The sequence below is a fragment of the Myxocyprinus asiaticus genome, chromosome 16 (genome assembly GCF_019703515.2).
Source record: "Myxocyprinus asiaticus isolate MX2 ecotype Aquarium Trade chromosome 16, UBuf_Myxa_2, whole genome shotgun sequence".
Classification (NCBI taxonomy): Eukaryota; Metazoa; Chordata; class Actinopteri; order Cypriniformes; family Catostomidae; genus Myxocyprinus; species Myxocyprinus asiaticus.
In genome coordinates, this window is record NC_059359.1 from 11,409,273 (window position 1) to 11,431,377 (window position 22,105).

General features: G+C 38.5%; 1 protein-coding gene across 1 annotated transcript in view; it reads right to left on the minus strand.

The window, feature by feature from the left end:
• Nucleotides 1–21,730, minus strand: part of LOC127454503 (centromere protein W-like) — a 37,374-nt gene extending 15,644 nt beyond the window's left edge. The window contains exon 1 of the mRNA XM_051721768.1: nucleotides 21,538–21,730. Coding sequence (XP_051577728.1) covers nucleotides 21,538–21,624 — 87 coding nt within the window. The 5' untranslated portion in view covers nucleotides 21,625–21,730. The remainder of the gene's footprint in view (nucleotides 1–21,537) is intronic.
• Nucleotides 21,731–22,105: the final 375 nt, after the last annotated feature.

The following is a 22,105-nucleotide window of genomic DNA, read 5'->3' on the forward strand; positions in this document are numbered from 1 at the left end:
GCCGATACCGATCCAGGTAACAATAATTTAGACACCGCATTGACTTTTCTATAATCCATACAGAACCGGACCAGGCCGTCGCTCTGCGGAACCAGCACCACCGGGATTCTTCTGTTACCCCCATAACGGGCATGGCCTTTAATTCTTCTTGGACCACTTTTTTTTGGGCTCGGGTAATTGGTAGGGACGACTGCGCACCGCTACCCCTGGGGTTGTTTTGATATGGTGTTTTATGAGGTTCATACGGCGAGAACACATCCGAGAATTCTCTTTGCAACCAGGTCACGTCCGTGATTTGCGATGGTGAGAGGTGGTCTCTGCAAGGGTGCCGCGATTGGCTTTTAAGTTCACCTCCGGCCCGAGCTCCTCTCTCTCCGGTACCACCGTCGCCAAAGCCATGGGGACCACTTCCCTCCATGGTTTTAAGAGGTTGAGGTGGTAAATTTGCTGTGCTCCACCCCTATCCGTTCGTTTAACCTCATAATTGACTTCCCCGACTCGTCGTGTAACCTCACAGGGCCCTTGCCAATTTGCGAGTAATTTAGAGCTTGATGTGGGTAGTAATACAAGGACTCTATCTCCCTGTGTAAATTCCCGTAGCCGAGCTCCCCAGTTATACAGCCAGGTCTGACATTGAGCCTTTAACAAATTCTCCTGTGATAGTTGCCCCAATGTGTGGAGTTTTGCTCTCAGGTCAATAACGTATTGAATTTTGTTTTTGCTGTTTGAAGGTCCCCCCTCCCATTTTTCACTCACGACATCGAAGACACCGCGAGGCTTATGCCCATACAATAATTAAAATGGCAAGCACCCCGTGGAGGCTTGCGAGACCTCTCGAACTGCAAATAGCAGGGGTTCAAGCCACTTATTTGGAGCATCTTCAAACTTATGAATGTTTTTCAGAGTTTTATTAAACCGTTCGACTAAGCCATATGTTTGCAGGTGGTAGACATTTGTCCGAATCGATTTAATACCCAATCGTATAGCTCACGTAGTGTACGTGAAATAAAAGTAATGCCTTGATCAGTGAGGATTTCTTTCGGAATCCCCACTCGGGCAATAATTCTGAAAAGTGCCTCCACAACACTATGTGCTGAGATGTTGCGTAAAGGAACTGCTTCTGGATATTGTGTTGCGTAGTCCACCAGAACCAACACAGAGTGATGCCCGCGTGCTGTCCGCTCTAATAGCCCGATGAGGTCTATACCAATTCTTTCTAAGGGGACCACGATCAAAGGAAGTGGGCGCAAAGGCACTCATGGCCGGTGGATTCAACATCTGGCATTCACGGCATGCCGCACACCATCTGCGAACATCCCCCGCAAATGCCCAGCCAATAGAAACGGGCCATTAGACAGTTCAGTGTCTTTTCCTGCCCTAAGTGACCCGCCGTCAGATTATAATGAGCCGTCTGGAATAACATTTCCCAATGGCTCTTCAGTATCAATAACTGGGTTGCATCTTCCTTTGTCTGAGCATCCTGCATCACTCGATACAATCGGTCATTTATAATAGAAAAGTACAGGTAGGCGAGTGCAATGTCTGGCTGAAGACGTTGATCAATCACTCTCACTTGGAATCCAAACCGAATCCACCAAGGTCTGGATATACACCCCTTAATACTCACAGGTATGCGGTATGTCCCAACTTGATCGAGGGTGGCCTGCGGCGCGTCGTTTCCGGGGAAGAGGAAAAGGACGGAAAGCAGGGGAGACAGGAGAATGAGAGAGAGAGAGAGAGAGAGAGAGAGAGAGAGAAGGGTCTCGGGGCTCACCGGCTCCCGAATGCACCGCCATGTGGTCTTCTGCCAACTGGATGGCTGTTTGGAGTGTTGCCGGGCGGTGACAATGGACCCACTCCGTCGTCCCTATCGGAAGTTGAGCGATGAACTGCTCCAGTACAACCAGATCGATGACAGCTCCGATGTCACATTGCTCAGCCAGTAACCACCTCCGGCAGGCGTCCTGGAGCTGTTGGGCGAAGGCGAATGGGCGGCCATGATCGCCAATGGTCAGGGAGCAAAAGCGCTGGGCTGCTGTTCGGGTGTCAGGCCAACCCATTTCAGGATGGCTTTTCTCAAGTCAGCGTACACCAGGAGTTTCTCCACTGGTAACTGCTGCGCCGCGAGTTGTCCCGGACAGCAGTGGAATTAACCGGACCTCCCACTGTGTGCTCAGCCGTCCGCATGCCCCCACCGTCCGCTCAAAGAGCTACAAGAAGGCCTCAGATCGTCTAGGGAGCCCATCTTGACCAGTGGAACATGGGGCGGGGCAGTCACGGGGTCGTGGCAGTAGCACCCTCCTGGTGCAGCAAGCTCCGGAACATCTGCCGGTCCTCCGCTTGGGCCTGGTGGAGCGCAATGAATCGCTGCTCCTGTTCGGTACGCAGCTCGTGGAAGGTCTGATGCTGTGTCTGGTGGATGCTGGCGAGGGTCCTGACCACGTCCTCCAAAGGTGAGGGATCCACGGCAATGTTCTTCCTCCCTTAATTCATGGATTTTGGCACCAGTGTAACAATGTTCACAGTTAGGGAGAAGGAGGAAGCGGGAGACGGCGAGATCCAACTCAAAAGGGTCTTTATTTTCCCACACTTTTCAGTGCTTCACAAAACTCAAATAATGCTTTTCAGCATAAGAAGAAATGATGATCACACATCAACACACTGCTGTGTGCAACTCTCTCTCATCCTGACTGGTGTCTGGCTTGCTTTAAAAGCCCGTCTCCACTCTCACTGCAATGACAAACAGCTGTTAGACAATCATTGCCAGGTGATGATCCTTACCGTTCTCTTCTCCTGATCTCACTCTCCATTCATAAAACCGGTGCCTAACCACGCCCCCACCACTACAGCTGGGTTTCCATCCCAATGTTTTGTATTTTTAAGCGCATTTAAAAAAATTTGACTTAAGAAAATGTGAATCCATCCAATATGTCATGAAAATTATCTTGAGGGAGCCTGTCTTGTCATGATAGAGCAGCTAAATTACCTTTTTTCTTCTGGGAGAATTGTATTTGTGGTACTGGAGCAACTGTAAAAAAAAAAAAATATTAAAGCCGAAGTATGTAATTTCTGCGCCACTAGCACCACCAAACGGATTTGCAAAAAATAAACATTGTTTTCAAAACAGCTTTCTAAATCCATCCCCCTTTTGCCTTTGATCGAACAAAAAGATAGTCCCGCCCTCCAACTTACCCTAAACCCTCAAGAAAATTAACTTATAAATGGCTTTCTTATGGCTGTCTCTGCATAAGGAGAGGAGTAGGAGATAGGAGAAAGCATTTTAACACCAAAAAAGTTACATACACACAAGCTTTAAATGCTGCCAGGAGATATCGCAAAATGAGTGTAATATTTCATATAATGAGGGCTGAAATAGCTGCTATGCCCATATGCCTCCAGCCTCCTCTGGGAGTACCTGTGTTCAAAACTTTTCTGGCGGATTGTCAGGACCCACTTTAATGTCCAGCTGAGGGTTAAACACTTCTGATTGTCAAGGGCTATGTTATAAGAATTGTGTGCAAGGTCGGACCTTTCATTTCATATCGCACACACATAAAATGTGCACAAATGGTCAAAACACGTCATGATATTCAAATAAACTGTTTCCATGACCTTCATTTAAATTTGGACTTATGCAAAACTCTAATAAATCCACCTCTGCCCAGTGCATAAACATTTAAACAAATTTTGAGAGTTTATGCACATATCAAGCATTTCCAGTGAGTTAGATTAAGCGCAAAATTAAAATTCACATAAAAATAGTTGGATGAAAACCCAGCAAATATGTCTGGAAATTAGGGCTGGGTATTGATACAGATTTCTTGATTTGATTCTGATTCACAAGCTCCCGATTCATGGGTATATTTCAGTTAATATGTCCCTTTTGCTTACATGTGAAATAAATTATCTCCTAGCTTATGCAGTGAATCATACAGGGGTCCTTCTTACTAGGTACTATATTACAAAAATAATTGTACTAATCTTATTAGTTTTTCATCATTTTGGTCACATTTTGGCTTTTTAAAAATGAACAAATACATGTATTCAATCAATAAATAAGATATATTTCATTTTTGTGTGTGTGTGTTACATGTTTATTGTTTAGTTGCATAATGTGTACTATTTACAAGTATTTAAATGTATTTGTTGAACACGTGCTCAAACCGGTACTGTCGCTTTAACAAAACCAGCATTTCTGTAAAGAGTGTCTTTAGATGAGCACGTTAACGAGAGAGACTCGAATGGCTATAACTCATTTATTTTTTGTTGTTTTTGATCAACAACTGAATGTAGAAAAAGACATTCTTAATGACAAATTGGTCATGTAGATTTCGTCTTTGGACACATTACATGGAACAACTTTTACTCTCAACACGCAGTGAAAGAATCACACAGCTGAATACTCCACCACTATACTACACAATTGCTGGTGAGTGAAAAGTAAACATTTACCAGCCAGTTGCCAAATATATACATTTTAGTCACAAAGTGAAATTTGGATGCAAATGCAAGTGATTTACTCTCATTGTAGAGGGTTGCTGCATAGAGTAAAGATCAATCTTGGGATTTAAGAATTGGTATCAGGATCATTCAAATGAAGATCGTGATGCATCGGGAAATCTATATTTTTACCCACCCCTACTGGGAATTAGGGATGTTCCGTTACCATTTTTTTAAGAACGAGTACGAGTACCGATACTTTTTTTTAGTACTCGCTGATACAGAGTCCGATACCTGTTTTTTTTTTCTCTCAACTCAATATCAGCAGTTTATTTAAATTTTATAATTAAAATTATGTTTAAATAAATTAAAACTTTAATCAAATGAAAGTATAACAACTTTCAACATGAAATGATTATTTTTATCAAATGAAGTGATTTGATACAGAACCTCACAGCACAATCCTATATACAACACTGGAGTTGTGAGTGTACTGAATCACAGATGTGAGATATTGCTTAAATATAATACAGTTACTATTGATTTATTATTATTATTATAATAAATAGTAGTAGGATAACAGTGAATATTACATAACTATATAGTAGTGATCTATTTCTGTCATGTTCATTTAAATTGAGCTTTTATTTTGAAGTGTTTCTGTGTTGTTAGACCAAGGAGCTCTGACATAATGACAGCAGATTCCCAATCCGGAAAAGCAGGTTGCTACGTGAATCACAGTAATTATTAAACTGCAAAAGGCTACTATTTAAATAAATAAATATGTAGTCTGTATATGACTCTTGCTAAAAAGTGAATGAGTGCTCTGCCTGCTGTCATCTGCTACAAACAGAGCATGTGATGCTTATAATAGTGTTTTCCATGTGTGAGCCAAGGATCTCTAAAGGTATGAGCAGTTTGTGTCTCTATGCCTGCACAACACCGGCTCCACACATTCACAAGCACTCACATTTAAAACGTTGCATGTGCAAACTATCGATTTATCTCATTAAATTGCAGCTTTTGCTGTTAAATAACCTCACTAGGACAAGACGTGATTTTAATCTGTGCACTGAATGTTTACGCAATGACATTTGTATGTCAGATGGTATCGGTTTTTGGTATCGGAGCATTTTTATGAGTAGGAGTACCGCTACATGACCACGGTATCGGACTCAATTCCGATACCAGTATCGGTGCATCCCTACTGGGAATGATACGGTTTGCCGGAAAAATGGGAAAATAAAGTTAGTAATCTCATTTCAGTGTTTATTTTGTGCTGTGAAGCGATGGACTGCGCAGTAAAATAATAACGCAATAAAGCCAAAAGAACAATAAACGTTTATTCATTATAGGCCTAGCCTAGTTGTTTTTCCACATCATTTACAATACAAAATGTCAGTAGTGGAAATAGTGTCTAATACATAAAACATTCATCAGAAAACAAAAAGTTTACAAAGAACTATCAATACAAAAATTGTTAGCTTATGTTACAATTTCTCAAAAAGGCAAATTTATTTTCTAGTATTTTTTTGTGTTCAGCATAAAAATCGTATTTATCAGCTAATGGAAACCCTAGACCCTTTTTTACACTTTGGGCAACATTTGTTGGTCAAATGTGCTATATAAATAAATTTGACTTGGCTTGACTAATAATGTTAGTCAATGTTTCTTGCACTAACAACAGTGCCCATTTATTTTACATGAAAAATTTCTACCCTCACTCTGAAATATAGATTTTTGTTTGTAAATGACCTCTGTTATGATCAGCTTACCTCTCTGTTCCATTGTCTTTACAATGATGTAACGTTCATGACGGATGGCCAAGCTGCTAAATCGATGTTGACGTATGTGGGAAGTAGGGTGGCTCCATACCAAAATTTTGGCTTCGGTACGATACCAGCCCTGGTACCTTGGTATCGATACTAACTCGATACTAAGTCTACAAATAATTTTAATCAAAAATCAGATTTTTGATGAAATTACAATAACTTGTCTAAAAGAACTGCATAAAGTCTTATAGATACATATTACGCCTTTTCTGTTTTAATTTTTCTGGATTCCATGTTAAATGTTTTAATGAAATGTTATGATCAAATTGTGTTTAATCAAATACATACTGTACAGCTTTAATCAAATTAAAATATTTTTGATAAAAAAAAAAGATGAAAAAAAGATGCACAACAGAGCTTTACAGTACTTAATTCAATTAAAACAATCTGATTACCTGAGGCAAAAGGCTGCCATGGCTGAATCACAACATGCTGATATTCAGTACACTTGCTTATGTTATATTGCTTACAGATAATAATAATACTAATAATATAACCATTTAATATTATATTATTGTTACTATGAGTATTATTGCGACTGCTTTGAATATTACACTTTCATACAGTAGCAATTTTTCTGTCGCAATATCTTAAATTTCACGCAATCAGTTGAATAGAGCTCTCAGTTCAACAGGACCTTTATTTTGAAAGATCTTCCTGTTTGTGAAGAGTTCGTTATATCAAGCTTCCCGCAACTCGCGAGCCGAAATCTCCGAGCTGCAACAGAGAAAGAGTTCATTTGAGAGTTCACAGCCATTTATACACTCAACACACTGATCTGTGGCTCTCCAGATGGATACTACTGGACACACTGCATGAAAATCAAGCATTCGTAGTGTGTGTTGCATTTGTGTGTGTGTGTTCGTGTGTGTGTGTGAAGGAGACGACAGGGCAAAGAGGCGCCTCTTATTCATACTGTGGTGAGCAGTGCATGTGACTGTTATTTCATCAAATGACATCCTTCTGCTGTTTAATGATCACACTTGGCAATATAGAGGCTTTTTTATTATTCTTTTCAAATGGTCTTTGATTTCATCTCAAAACTCTCACATTACATTCCATTTTGCTATTGGCAGCATACGTTAATATGGTACCAAAATTAACAACAAAATTATATCGTACTGTTTTAAATTTTTTGGTATCGCGATATTTTGTTAGTACCAGTATACCGTGCAACCCTAGTGGGAAGACGTTTATGTGCTTTTTGACATCATATCCATGAACATTTCTGAATGACCTGTTTTCCAGCAGTTTTCACAAATTGTCTTATTGGACTGGGGGAATGAGCTTTGCATTGTGAATGTTATGTCAGCACGATATATTGAACTCCTATTTCAAAACATCAAGAAAAAAATCCAGATTTCCACAATATGCCCTCTTTGAAGGGGTTGTGTCATGCATTTTTTTTAACTTTATTTTCCTTGAGGTTCACTTATAATGTTAGTAAAGGTTTTTGCACACAAAAAACAATCTAGTATTAAATTATCTTTTCCCACCCTGTCTCTGGCCCTCTCTCTGAAACACTCGGTATTCTGTGCTGTCTCCCTTTAAGACTTCTATATACACACTTGATGTCGACCGATAGTGCATTTTGCTGATAGTGATAACTAAGGTGGGAAAACAGGCAGATAGACGATTAATCAGCTGATAGTTTTTAAAATGTATAATATGAATGAAAACTTTTCACTCAATGTAAAATAGTGCTGAACTTTAGTAAGTATCATTTTCAATGGCAATACTTTAATACATTTCTCCCACACTGGTACCTTCTTCAAAGCCTTTGCCATCTGAAATTAATGAAAATATTAATGAAAATATTAGAGGTCAAATATGTTTGTTGTTCAGCAATAACATAAAACACTGCCTTACAAAGCCAAATAGTATGCTGTATGCTTCATCACTACTGACAATTTTTATTTATTTTTATTATCATATGAAATCTATGAATGATGTACAAGGAAGGGAGAGAAAGTGGTAGAAATAAAATCAACTCAAGTCTTGAATTTTTAAATATAATTTTAGAATTGCATTGTATATATTATGTATCAATGTACCCTCTCATGAATATCAAATTTATGTTTCAGATTTATATATTTTGCCATGCTCATTCATTTCTTTTGTACATAACTACGTCATAAATTAGGAAGTTTGGACAGAAGTTTATTTAGACATAAACTGAGAAAAACTTAGGACTATAAAAACTAATGAAACTGTTCTTGTACGCGTGCATTCACGCAATGTACTGTGCTCGCACTTGGTCTTCTGACGCAAGCAAATGGCCAAACAAAAGCAAAAACTCAGGCAGCATTTTCACATAAGGTTGACATTAACATAAAATTATGATTTACTACGGATAATTAACCTAAAAATTAGCTTTGCAACAAAACCTTTTCGGAGCGCTCATGTTTATAACCTGACTGGAAAAAATTTGACTCCCCTCAACCCCATAAAAAAACTCAACGTGACTTTTTATTTTTATTCAAAACGGCAAATTAAAAGGATAGGTAAGCAGTTTGCATCCTTGACTGTGTAACATTGCTCTAACCATTCGAATAGCTAATGTTAGCTCCAATGTTATCCGCTCTCCACCTTGTCGGCAATGCAGTTCACCAGTGCAGCAATTAGCTATAAACAAATTAATTATCAAACCACCTTTGGTTGTCTTATATAATTGGTGTATTTCTATTGTACCATGATAATAATAATAATAATAATAATAATAGTGTATTGTAGGGCTGCAACTGATTAGTTTGATAATCGACTAATCTAACGATTATTAGAAAGATTATTCGGGCGATTATTTCAACGATTAATCATTAGCTCTTAACCGACTATTCAGCTTGTGCCCCGACATAAAAATGTTGTATTAACCTTTTTATTAATTTAATTCAGTTAAAAATTCACAGCAAAAAATCCTATTGTTATCAAGTGTTTGTCTTGTTTTCCATTTAAAATTGTCTAAAAATACATTTACTTGAGAAGCAACATATAAGATATTTAGACTTGCTTTAAGAGACAAATATAAGTGTATTTTGAATACAAGTGTATTTTTCACTTGGTTATACATTTGCGAGTGCAGTAAAGACAAAATATACTTATATTCTTATAACTATTCTCTAAAAGCAAGTCTAAATGTCTTATATGCTGCTTCTCAGGTGAATGCATCTTTTTTTAAAGGATTTTTAGATATTTAAAAAAATGTGTTATTTTTAATATTATATTCAACATTCTCATATAACAGTTTTTTCTTCTTCAGTACAGCTGCTAAAATAAATGTACGTTGTTTTAAAGCCGTTTTAGATATTTATATTGGAAAACAAGCCAAAACAAAAACAAATCAAAAACATATTTTGTTGCAGTGTATAATGGGGCGAAGACTATACCCTCTCACACACTTCTGTTCACTTCAATCCATCTTTAACTCACAAAAAAACAAACTCTCTCTTATATTGCCAATTTTCTTCACATTAAGAAATGCACAGTGACACATATACTGTATTATGATACAAGTCGCGAGCTGTAGCAAGCTCGTGGGCTCGAGGGACGAGCATCCCAGCATCAGAGTGTGCCTCAGCCAGATGCAGTTTCAATCTCTCCCCCTTAGATCGGGACACTTCGCGCAACTCATAGAAGAGGAGCTGAACACACAGAGAAAAGCCAGTTTCGGAGTTTGTAGTTATTTACATGATCTGCTTCCTTATTATTTGAACTTTAATAAAGCTATAACACATTAAATATAACTGCATAAAAGATGTAATGCCAGGATGTTTCCTGTAAAATTGCTCGACACACAAGTTTTGCTTCAGCGGAGCGGCAGATCTGGCTCCGTGTATTTCACAACAAGAGTGCTTCTGTATTTACTTATTTGGTATTTTTGTATAATTCCCTCATACTTTGCGATCTACATAATCTGAAGCTGTGAAAGTTTAGTGTATGTCTGGACTGTTAGCTGTGTTTTCTTCCTCTCCTCAGTGCTGCTCTCAAGCGTCATCATTAGAGTTTCATATGATCTCATGTTAGGATAAATGAGATCAAACGTCTATACGACAACGAAAATTTTTGTCGACTATTTTTTATTGTCGACGTTGTTGATGACGTCGACTAATCGGTTCAGCCCTAGTGTATTGTTTACATACCTTGGCTTTTCTCTGTTGGTGTTTTAAATCCACTTTTGAAGCGTCCATCTCTCTGCATTGCCTAGTCATGTTGCAAAACAAACTCCACGTGGAGTCAGTGATGGTTTTTTATTTAACCTCTAGAGGTTGCCGTTATACTGCAAAACCAAGGATTTTAGACTGTATAACCCTCCAGCACTAGCCACAGAGGAAGTAATCCCCCCCAGAAAACTATTGGAGACTATCGGTGTCGATTTTTTTAAATCAACACTGCTAAAAAGCGTGTTAAAAAACACAGCTATCAGCTCAGATTAATTGGTAAATCCGATATATTGCTTGACCTCTAATACACGCTCACTGTGTTATGACTTGCTAACATCTTTGAAGTGTAAACACACCCTGCCAACACTCGTGGAACTGTTTTTTCTAGGGCTGCACCGATCTGATACATGGATCGGTATCGGCTCTGATAATGAAGCTTTTAGACGGATTGGGTATCGGTCCGACGAGCCCAATCCAAATCCGATACTCTGTGTTAGTCATGTTCGTTACTGTCAAGCTCCAAAAATGACATAAAAGAACCATTAAAGAGCACCTATTATGGTTTTTCAAATATTACCTTTCATGTAGTGCGTTATATAGCTGTTTGTGAATGTAAAAAAGTCTGCAAAGTTTCAAAAATCACAGTGCAAGAAATATGGAGTTATTGACAACCAAAAGAAAGAACCGATTCTGAACTCCTGAAACGAGTCGTTAGTAATTCCAGACTTACTTCCTGTACTAATTTACATAATTTGGTAGCAAAAAACCCACCTCTGGTCTTCATTGGCTGCTCGTGAACAGCTTTGACCCGCCCTCAAACACTACACTAAGCGGGGCTGGGACATCTGACCAATCAGAGCAGAGTAGGCTCTCTGAAAGGAGGAGTTTAGAATGAATCCTTTAGAACGGATCATTGGAGGAGTCGTTTTTGACACTGGGAAAAAAAGGAAATGCTGCAATTTAAATTATGAGCAAATTAAAGTGTTTTTTGACCTTGGATGTGTGTAGATCTATTGTATGAGACTTTTCAAACAAAATTAGGCACGTTTAAAAACCATAATAGGTGCACTTTAAAACACCATTAACTCGTGCATTTTATTCAAAGCCACTTGAAGACGTGTGATAGCTCTGTGAATCACAAAAGGCTGTGTTTAATAAGTAAATATATAGTATGCGTAGCGCCAGCGCATTAGTCAATTGCGTTGCTCTGTTGACAGAAACATTTTACCAGAATTTGAATAAGAAGCGAAATTAAACTACTGTGAACTTGCCTACAAACAGACACATACAGGAATTCCTGGAGAGTTTAGAATGTCAAAATAAAAGCGTGAGGGTTTAAAAAGTGCACATTTAAATAAATTAATGTTGTATTTAAAATTAAAATTAAGTCAATAATAACAATATTAATAACAATTTATTATTATTATTGTCATCATTCGTATTTGTTTACAATTTATAACAATATTTATGTTGAATGGATTCCAAAAAATAACTGTCTTACAACTAAATTGAACAAAAGAGATCTGAATCCTTTAAAGTCCAGATGCAAGTTGAAACATTTTTAAGAAAAAAAAAAAAAAAAAAAACCACTGGTTTCTTTTCTACTGAAGATTTGAAGACTGGAATTACTGTTAATTTTGCTGCTACATTTTCCAGTAAACTAGTTAATAATAAAGTGCTTCTTAATAAGCTATACATTTATATTGAAATAATGTGTAGTTAGAGGTTTGTGTTTCTTCACATATTAAAGAGTACTCCCAATTGGTTCCACACAATAATGTAAAGATATTCTAAACTGATTATGCAAAAAAACAACAACACTGGTATCGGATCAGGATCAGTCAATACTGAGATTTCAGGTATCAGAATCGGAAGAGAAAAAGTGGTATCGGTGCATCCCTAGTTTTTTCCAGGAAGAAAAAGAATGAAAACATGCAAGCGTTTTACCAAATCCTCTGAAAGCACTCATTAATATCTATATGTCCCAATATTTCCCAAGCACACAATCAAAGTACTACAGTTGTGCTGACTGAAATAACAATCGAAAACTGAACAAAGATGGCATACTGTTTCTCCCGAATACTTATAAGGCATACAAGAAAGGTGATACAATAATGCTATATAAAACTGAGAACAGTGAAAATTGTCCAGACTAACACAAGCTGCAAATGTGAAGGGTAGGGCTGCACGATTATTAATGTCAACCACGTGGTTCTTCAGAGTAACAGATTTTAATGTCAAATATGAAGGAAAATTTGATTCCTTGACTCCTTTAAAATATTTCTTTAGATTTGGGCCTGAAAATGTTAGCAGGCACAGATAGCCCAACTGTAAACAGTCTCACATTTCACTCAAAGTCAAACAAGACAAATAAACCTATTTTTTGCACCTGTGTACCGCTACAAGCTGCTGGCGAGAAAGTTCTGTATCATCTCCTGAACTTCCTCTCTTTGTGAAGCAAGTTGCAACATCCACCGAACTGTATCCAGTAGGGATGTGCGAGACGAGTCGACTAGTCGACTAAACGGTTCTGATGCTGCTAGTCGACATTGGAATTACTAGTCGAATAATATTTCCCCCCATTAAACTGATCATCATTTTTACACATTTATATTTGGCTTTATATTTTTACAGAGGCTGCACTTAAATTACTGTCATATTAATGTTACATATTTTAAATAGAATTAATAATACAAATATTATTTTAAAAAGAGGATATCTGGACCAGATACAAAGTTTTATTTCACCTCAGGCTGCGCAAGAAAATGTCCTCTCGTTAGAAAAGAAAACTCAGCAAAGTAGTTATGAAATTACTTCGGTGGTGGTGTGGGAATCAGATTTCCAAACGTTTGAAAGTCCCTATGGATGTTTTCACATTTGAGTCTTCTTTAAATCTGTGCATGCTTTTACGTTATTTTCCCACTGTGCAGGCTTTTTTAAGCGCAGGATAGCAGCTTCAGGAGTCAAGTCCCGTCTTTCACCGGACCATGTTGACGTATTAATTTTGCTCGTCAAAACATTTATGCTTTTGAGGAAGTATAGCCTAGAAAATGAGTGTTTATTTTAAACGAGGTGCCGACTACTTAACAGGTTAAACTATCTTTTATTCTGTGTGCACGTCATGTTTAGAATACATTAGGTTTATTGTAGGCTACATCACAGGCATATTTTTTCTATCCTATGCTATTTTTTACTTTTTTTTTACATCGTAACTTTTATTGGTTAACGTTCTTTTCCGAACAGATGTCATATTAGATCAATGGCTAATGCACAACTGCACGTCGTGAAATACACGCAACTATTCAGCAAATTTTTTCTCTCTCGTAGATTTGGCTTAGCCTATCTGTAAACTATTTTCAATAATGTCCTGACTGTTTTAATATGTTAAGCAACGTTTACGTGGTGAATTCCATTTAGAACAGGCTGGGTTGCTCTATTGGTCCTGCACTATTCATTCAATTGTTTTCAATAAATATGCCTGTTAAATATTCGCTAACATTGATTCAGTGAATGCGTATCATGTTCTATATTTAATGCACAATGATCATAATGCAAGGCGAGCACGTCGCAGATAAATGCCCCTTTTCTGTGGAATTTAGCTTCGGATTTGGAATAGATCAAGTATTTTAAATGAGTCGCATAAACAATTATATATATTTTTTTTTCTGAAGGTTGGTTTCTTTTTAGACTAGTCGACTTCAAAATTTCAGTTTAAACGTCAGTGAAATTAGTCATTCAGCACATCCCTAGTATCCAGCTAGTTTTGCTAATGATTTCAGTGGGGGGAAAGGCAGCACTTCTTGTGCATCTACACGACAGCCATTTGGATGCAATTTGAATCATTAATACCTCATTTTCATAATTGTGGGTCATCTCTAGGGCGTCTGAATACTTTTCCAACAGCTGGTCTTGAGAGTATTTTCGAGGAGGAAACTGAGATGCCCTAGCTTCCCCTGTGCCAGAGGCTTTGCCAAAACATAACGACTGAACTGATTACAGCAAAGGCAGTCTCTGCTGCCTCGTTCAGACACGGAAAGCACATGGAAACTTCACAGAGGGCAGAGGGGTGCCGAGAAAACCAGTCTGAGCAGCATTAGGAGCATCAAAGAGAGTCAGTGCCTTTTGCCTTAGGGGCTGTTCAGACAGAACGCATAATTACGTTAAAAAAAAGACACAAAATGTGTATATTACCGGCACTTACTCAGCTGACGTACTTCCTTCAAATATTCGATTATGCATTGTGTCATGTGTACTTGGACAGACAGATGAAGACTGTAGCTCAACTACGCAAAAACACGCTATAGCTCGATTATAACTGCACATGAAAACGTACTCACTGTAATCAACACATCTAATCTGTCACTAATTCAAAATATTTCTGTATGATCTCACCAGAGATTTTAGTGTCTCTGAACATTTGCATTTAGCCTATTATTTCTACAACCATTTCAGCCACCAATGTCAGCTCCACTGCTCTCAGTAACCCATCATGCTATTACAGAAATAAAGCCTGCGCAACTTGTAGCACATAACCTGGTGCAAAACACACCAAGAGCTCTTGGCATGGGTTTCCAAAACAGACCCTTAATTTCCACACTTTCCCAGATTTAACACTGGGCAGGAAACGTTGCTGTCAGGGGGCAAACGTGGGTGCACAGTTTGGAGCAAAATCTGGATAAAGAAAAACGACACTCACAGCTTCCTTGCAGGATGAAGCGGATTATTTTCATGTTCAATCAACCATCAAATGCTGCAGAGGCTATCTCAGTTTAGCTGGAGAACAAAGCAGAACAAAGTCTTAAGCCACTGCCCCAACCGGTGGGAAGCACTTATAAACATGAGGGATGAAATGGAACGGTTGGGATAATCTAACACGCTGTTTTGGTGCTTAAGGAGACTGCACTTGTTAAGGGATTCAGAGAAGTCATTATTACCAAAGCATCAAAAAGATCTGAAGAATATAGTGTAAACATGTGGCAAAACACTAGTATTGATAGGGAACAGAATAGGTAAGGGTTAAGGCCACTAAACTGTCTTGGAATCCTGGAAAAATGTGCAGACCAAATAAATTTTGCGCAACCTTTCCAGTACTGTAAACTTTGGCAATTTAAAACTGGATCAAAAATCCCTCAACAAAGCAAACAAGCTTTCCAGTCATTGTTTTACCCTAGATACTGATACACTACAGAGCTCAACAATAAGAATGGCCCGGGGCCAGTGTGGAAGATTTTTGGGCCAGTTGATGGAACAGTCACTTGTCTTGTAGGGTCAGTGCTGCATTGTCACTACAACTTAAATTTGTTGTACATTCAGGATGTTGCAATTATACAGTTTCACTATTAACGCATTAATTTAAACTTAAGAATTTAGCCTAGAATCTGGGGGCCTGGGTAGCTCAACGAGTATTGACGCTGACTACCACACCTGGAGTCGCGAGTTCGAATCCAGGGTGTGCTGAATGACTCCAGCCAGGTCTCCAAAGCAACCAAATTGGCCTGGTTGATAGAGAGGGTAGAGTCACATGAGGTAACCCCCTTGTGGTTGCGATTAGTGGTTCTCGCTCTCAGTGGGGCGTGTGGTAAGTTGTGCGTGGATCGCGGAGAGTAGCATGAGCCTCCACATGCTGGGAATCTCCGCGGTGTCATGCACAGCGAGCCATGTGATAAGATGCGCGGATTGAGGCAACTTGAGGTGAGTAACCACGCCACCACAAGGACCTACTATGTAGTGGGAATTGGACACTCCAAATTGGGAGAAAAGGGGATAACAATGTTTTTTTTGTTTTTTTAAACAGTTAATAGTGATTTTTTTTTCTTTCGGTAAACTAACAATCAGAAACTCACACATGGCATCCCTATTGTACATGTGTTTTTATTTCATACAAACTTAAACATTTGATTTGTTGTGATATATTTTCATATTTGTGACTACGGTTGGGAACAGAGAACTGGTTTTTATTCCAGTGTAGTCTGATTCCCAAGTGACTCTTATGAATCGGTTCCTTTGAATTTACACTGCAAAATATACAGTGCTTTATCTTCCAAAGAATAGCTCTTATCAGCTGCATTTTTTTTTGCAAATCAAAAAATTACTGAATCACAAGTCATTCATTTCATCATGTCTGATTTGAGATAAACAAAGAACTGTTACAATGTTATGTGAACTTGAGGCTTGTGAGACTTAAATCGAGTACTTCCTGGATGGTTGTTGGTATGACATGTGTTGTTGAAGACATTAGGTCTGTTCGAAAACATACTGAACTTCCTCCGGAGACGGCATATTAAGGCATCAAAGGTGCACTCCCAATGCAAAGACTGTTTTAAAAGGTAGGCATCTTAATTATGCTGTCTCATAAGATCTCTTGTTTTGGCCAAATACTAAGGTATCATTTTATGCATCCTTCCCCAAGTAGGCATTCACTAAATGCACTGTGCTGAACTCCGTGGAAAAATAAATCCAAGATGGCAGACGAAGTGAGAAATTTTGATTATAAATATGCTTACAATACTGTATATTCAATACTTGAAAGTATTGATAATTTTCTTTTTATATGATAGAAAACTGACTATTTTACCCAAAATGAGAGTGTACTAAGTACAGTATTGTGCAAAATTCTTAGGCACATAAGATGTTTCACAAAAGCATTTGTCTTAAGATGGTTATTTATATCTTCAGATTTAGTGTGTCAATAGGAAATATAAATGTTGCAAATAGAAAAGATTAGAATAGAAGAACAGGGAGACCTGCAACAAATGTCATGGCCCCCACAAAGCCCCTCACTGAACATCATGTCAGTCTGGGATTACATGAAGAGACAGAAGCAATTGAGACAGCCTAAATACATAGAAGAACTGTGGCGAATTCTCCAAGAAGCTTGGAACATCCTATCTGCCAACAACCAAGAAAAACTGTGTCCAGGTGTACCTAGGAGAATTGGGGCTGTTTAAAAGGCAAAGGTGGTCACACCGAATATTGATTTAGCTTTTTTATGTTTACTGGATTTTGTATGACATTAAGTGATAAATGAAAACTATTTATGTCATTATTTTTGAAGACATCCTCACTATGCAATATTTTTCACAAGTGCCTAAAAGTTTTGCAAAGTACTGTATATTTATGCTCAGAGTATTGTCGTCGTTTCTCTGGTGTCACCTGTATTCAAATCAGTTGCGCATCGAGACTCCCGTGCGCTGTGCGTGAGGACAAGTAGGTATACTTGCAGGCCGGTTATCTTCAAATGGGGTTGGAATCTCCAAAAGAGGGTGGGGTTACTTCAAAAGTGCGTGGTGTTACTCGAAATGGGGGTTGTGCCAACTCCAAAAGGGGGTGTCACTTCCACACACAGTTAGGGTTAGCTCCATGAGGAGCTCTATTTGAATGACGTGTCAAGTTACTGTCTTTTAGTTCTCTTATGAGGCTGCCTTTCAGTTAGGATGCTGCCACTGAAGACAGCTGCCTATGTAGGCAGGAGACAGCTCACTAAGTTCTGGAACAGACCCATTTTCTTTTTTCATTATAAAATGTACAGCATAACATAATTATTTGTTGTGCTGTACATTTGAAAGAAATAAAGAATTAATAAAATATCTTAATTAATCTAAACACCTTTTGCAAGAATCTGTTATGTTAAAATATTAAATTACACTATATTGCCAAAAGTATTCGCTCATCTGCCTTTAGACACATATGAACTTAAGTGACATCCCATTCTTAATCCATAGGGTTTAATATGACGTCGGCCCACCCTTTGCAGCTATAACAGCTTCAACTCTTCTGGGAAGGCTTTCCACAAGGTTTAGGAGTGTGTTTATGGGAATTTTTGACCATTCTTCCAGAAGCGCATTTGTGAGGTCAGACACTGATGTTGGACGAGAAGGCCTGGCTCGCAGTCTTCGCTCTAATTCATCCCAAAGGTGCTCTGTCGGGTTGAGGTCAGGACTCTGTGCAGGCCAGTCAAGTTCTTCCACACCAAACTCGCTCATCCATGTCTTTATGGACCTTGCTTTGTGCACTGGTGCGCAGTCATGTTGGAACAGGAAGGGGCCATCCCCAAACTGTTCCCACAAAGTTGGGAGCATGGAATTGTCCAAAATCTCTTGGTATGCTGAAGTATTCAGAGTTCCTTTCACTGGAACTAAGGGGCCAAGCCCAGCTCCTGAAAAACAACCCCACACCATAACTTCACAGTTGGCACAATGCAGTCAGACAAGTACCGTTCTCCTGGCAACTGCCAAACCCAGACTCGTCCATCAGATCGCCAGATGGAGAAGCGTGATTTGTCACTCCAGAGAACACGTCTCCACTGCTCTAGAGTCCAGTGGCGGCGTGCTTTACACCACTGCATCCGACGCTTTGCATTGCACTTGGTGATGTATGGCTTGGATGCAGCTGCTCGGCCATGGAAACCCATTCCATGAAGCTCTCTACACACTGTTCTTGATCTAATCTGAAGGCCACATGAACTTTGGAGGTCTGTAACGATTGACTCTGCAGAAAGCTGGTGACCTCTGCGCACTATGCACCTCAGCATCCGCTGACCCCGCTCTGTCATTTTATGTGGCCTACCACTTCGTGGCTGAGTTGCTGTCATTCCCAATTGCTTCCACTTTGTTATAATACCACTGACAGTTGACTGTGGAATATTTAGTAGCGAGGAAATTTCACGACTGGACTTGTTGCACAGGTGGCATCCTATCACAGTACCACGCTGGAATTCACTGAGCTCCTGGGAGCGGCCCATTCTTTCACAAATGTTTGTAGAAGCAGTCTGCATGCCTAGGTGCTTCATTTTATACACCTGTGGCCATGGAAGTGATTGGAACACCTGAATTCAATTATTTGGATGGGTGAGCGAATACTTTTGGCAATATAGTGTATCTCAAGCTATATCAAATGGGCAGTAAATCCAGTATTAATTGCATTTATTCAAAATATTTCTTCCTCAAAATGACCGGAACCATTAAAAGGAATCAGAATCAGAATTGTTAAATTCCTTATGAATCCCATTCCCACTTATGACAGGACCAGTGAAAATGTTGGGAGGGCAAGTAAACATCTGAACTGCTGGACCATTGGCCCGTCAGAAGAAATCATTTTTGTTGAGCCTTTTACTGTGTAAACATCTCTGTTTTTAATTCTCAATTTTTGACAAGCATCAACTCTACAGGTCTAATTAAGCTAATTGAGACCAAAAATTGTACCTCTGCATCTCAAATAATAAGGTAAGGTAATTGCAGTTCTACAATCAGAGTACAAGAGAAACGCAGCTTGACCAACTACAATCAGGGCTACGGATCCACAATTAGGCTCAGTCATGAAGTGATGTTTTAGGCAACATGTGAAGGGCCTTATTAGGAATTTTGTCATTAAAAGCACAGGAAACCAGATAAAACCAGCGCATATTCATAGGACGGTAAAAAGAGCCTTTCTTTCATTTTTTTCCTGCAGTTTTCCTTTTAGTTTTAATGGGTGGATTAGACCCCTGTAAAGCGGAGCACCTTTCAGGCGGCTTTTACATTCCCACCTCCAGTCTCTATAAAGAAAGACCAGCTGCAATGGACCTTTAATTAGGACCCTGTTAGTGCACGGACAGCCTATTTCATCCTCCACAAATACACACACACACACACATTCAACAAAGTACAGTCACAAATTTGCCTAAAATTAGGAACAACAGACAAGAAATTGTTATGTTATAATGGGATAAACAGCTGGGATTACTTTTTAATCATTTTGGCTTCTTTCATCTTAAGCTATGAAGTGGTCAATATAAAGCAGTCATGCACCACTGTCATACATATTATTGCATGTAACAACATTTACAGTGGCCACTTCACATGTTAAAACCAGGTTGTTTTAATCAGTGCTGCCAAAAATTAAACGTTATGTATACACAAATGTAAACACAGCTGTCAGTAAAGAGGCCACATCCTTAAAATCAAATCTTCTTCAAAAATCACAGCACTGTGGCATGGTTTAAAGGCTTGTCTGCCCTTTTGTGGTTAGTACACATTTCCCGATTCTAAAATTAGATCTTCTAAGTAACAAGATGGGTGGGAGCTTTACAAGAAACACTGATTGTGATATCAAAGAACAGTAAGGATTATTGTAATAATAGAAAAGGCACATTCAGAAATTTTGTTGTAGCTCATTACATGCATAAAGAGAAAAGGCCTACTCTTCTTCTGCATATGAAGTTTCCAAGTTTGCTAAAGTTGAACAGCCTGAAAATGGTAGTGGTTTAACCTGATTTGATTATGCATACAAGCGATAGGTAAAAAAATAAACTCACACATCTAATGTTAAATTAAATTACACTGATATTTATTGTTACAACAAATGAAAAGAACTACTCTGAGAAACACTGCATTAGTGACTCATGAAAAAAATAAACAAAAAGCCATAAACAATTTCACCAGCTTCATCTATGAAATGATTGCCAACATGAAAGAACCCCACGATACCACATGTATTCAGCACATTGACATTATTTACTTTATCACCCTCAGCAAATGGGCTCAGCCATTATAACTCCAAATATAAGGCTATAAATAGCATGTTTGGTCAAAAATCAAGGAGGGTTTTACTCACTAATGTGGTTTAACATCTCCTAAAAGGTATGTGTGGGAACAACCTTTATTTTAGAAAGGGGAAAAAGACTAATGATAAGTTGTCAAAATTTGACACCTGTCCATATTGCATTGTATTGAATAATATTTGAAAAGGTCTTAATTATTATTTCTTAATTTTTCTGAATAACACCTGATCAGTCCATCAAAATCTGATAACACCTGGATCATTTTTGGCCGTCTAAAAATATAGTGAGCTGCCTACCTAGACAACATTTTGCGGCATCATAGTAGCGTTTGGGGCATTCCAGCTGTGGCCTGGATAAAAATGAACATACATCTCCCGTAGTAAGATCATGTACGTCAGAACAGAAGCAAACCACAGCTGCATAATTGTACAAATGTCAGAAGACAGCTAAATTACTTATTATTTGGTTAAGCACGGAGCATAATACCCGACGTATAAGACACGCGTTCCTATTTAGGGTGTTTTCATATTGCGCGTGAGCAAATATTTTGAGTTTATTATTATTTACTCACCATCAAGTCCGCGTTTTTTCCTATCCGTACATCCGATTTCTTCTTCATGTGGAGCTTCAAAGCTGCTCTTGGCGCTTTCTTTGACATGTTTTTGGTTGCTTACAGGCGTTAGTTTCGTTTGAGTTTACAGCTTGAAAGCTTGCACGTTGATGTCTCAGCTGTTTGTTTTTGTTGTGTTCAAAATACCGCGCGTTTCTTTGCCGGCTCATAATGATGACGTTTCAAATACTCATTGGTTCCTCTGTCTTGCGTGTGTCTTGAGTAGTGGGAGAAATCGTTGTATAAAGTAATCTCCATGGAAACCTGTAAAAAGTTATAATCCCTCAATAGTTAATACTCATAAATTGATGTTTGATGGTATTGACTTAAATTGGAAAATCATTTTCGGATCATTAAAAAAAAAAAAAAAAAAAAAAACAAACAAAAAAATTAGAATCTCACAAAGAATCTTTTATAATCTTTTAGAAATTTGAATCTTTTTTGTATTATTATTCTTTTATTGCCAATATTAAATGGAAAATTGCCTAGTTATTTCGTTTTAAATACTACATTACAAATAAAGTAAAGG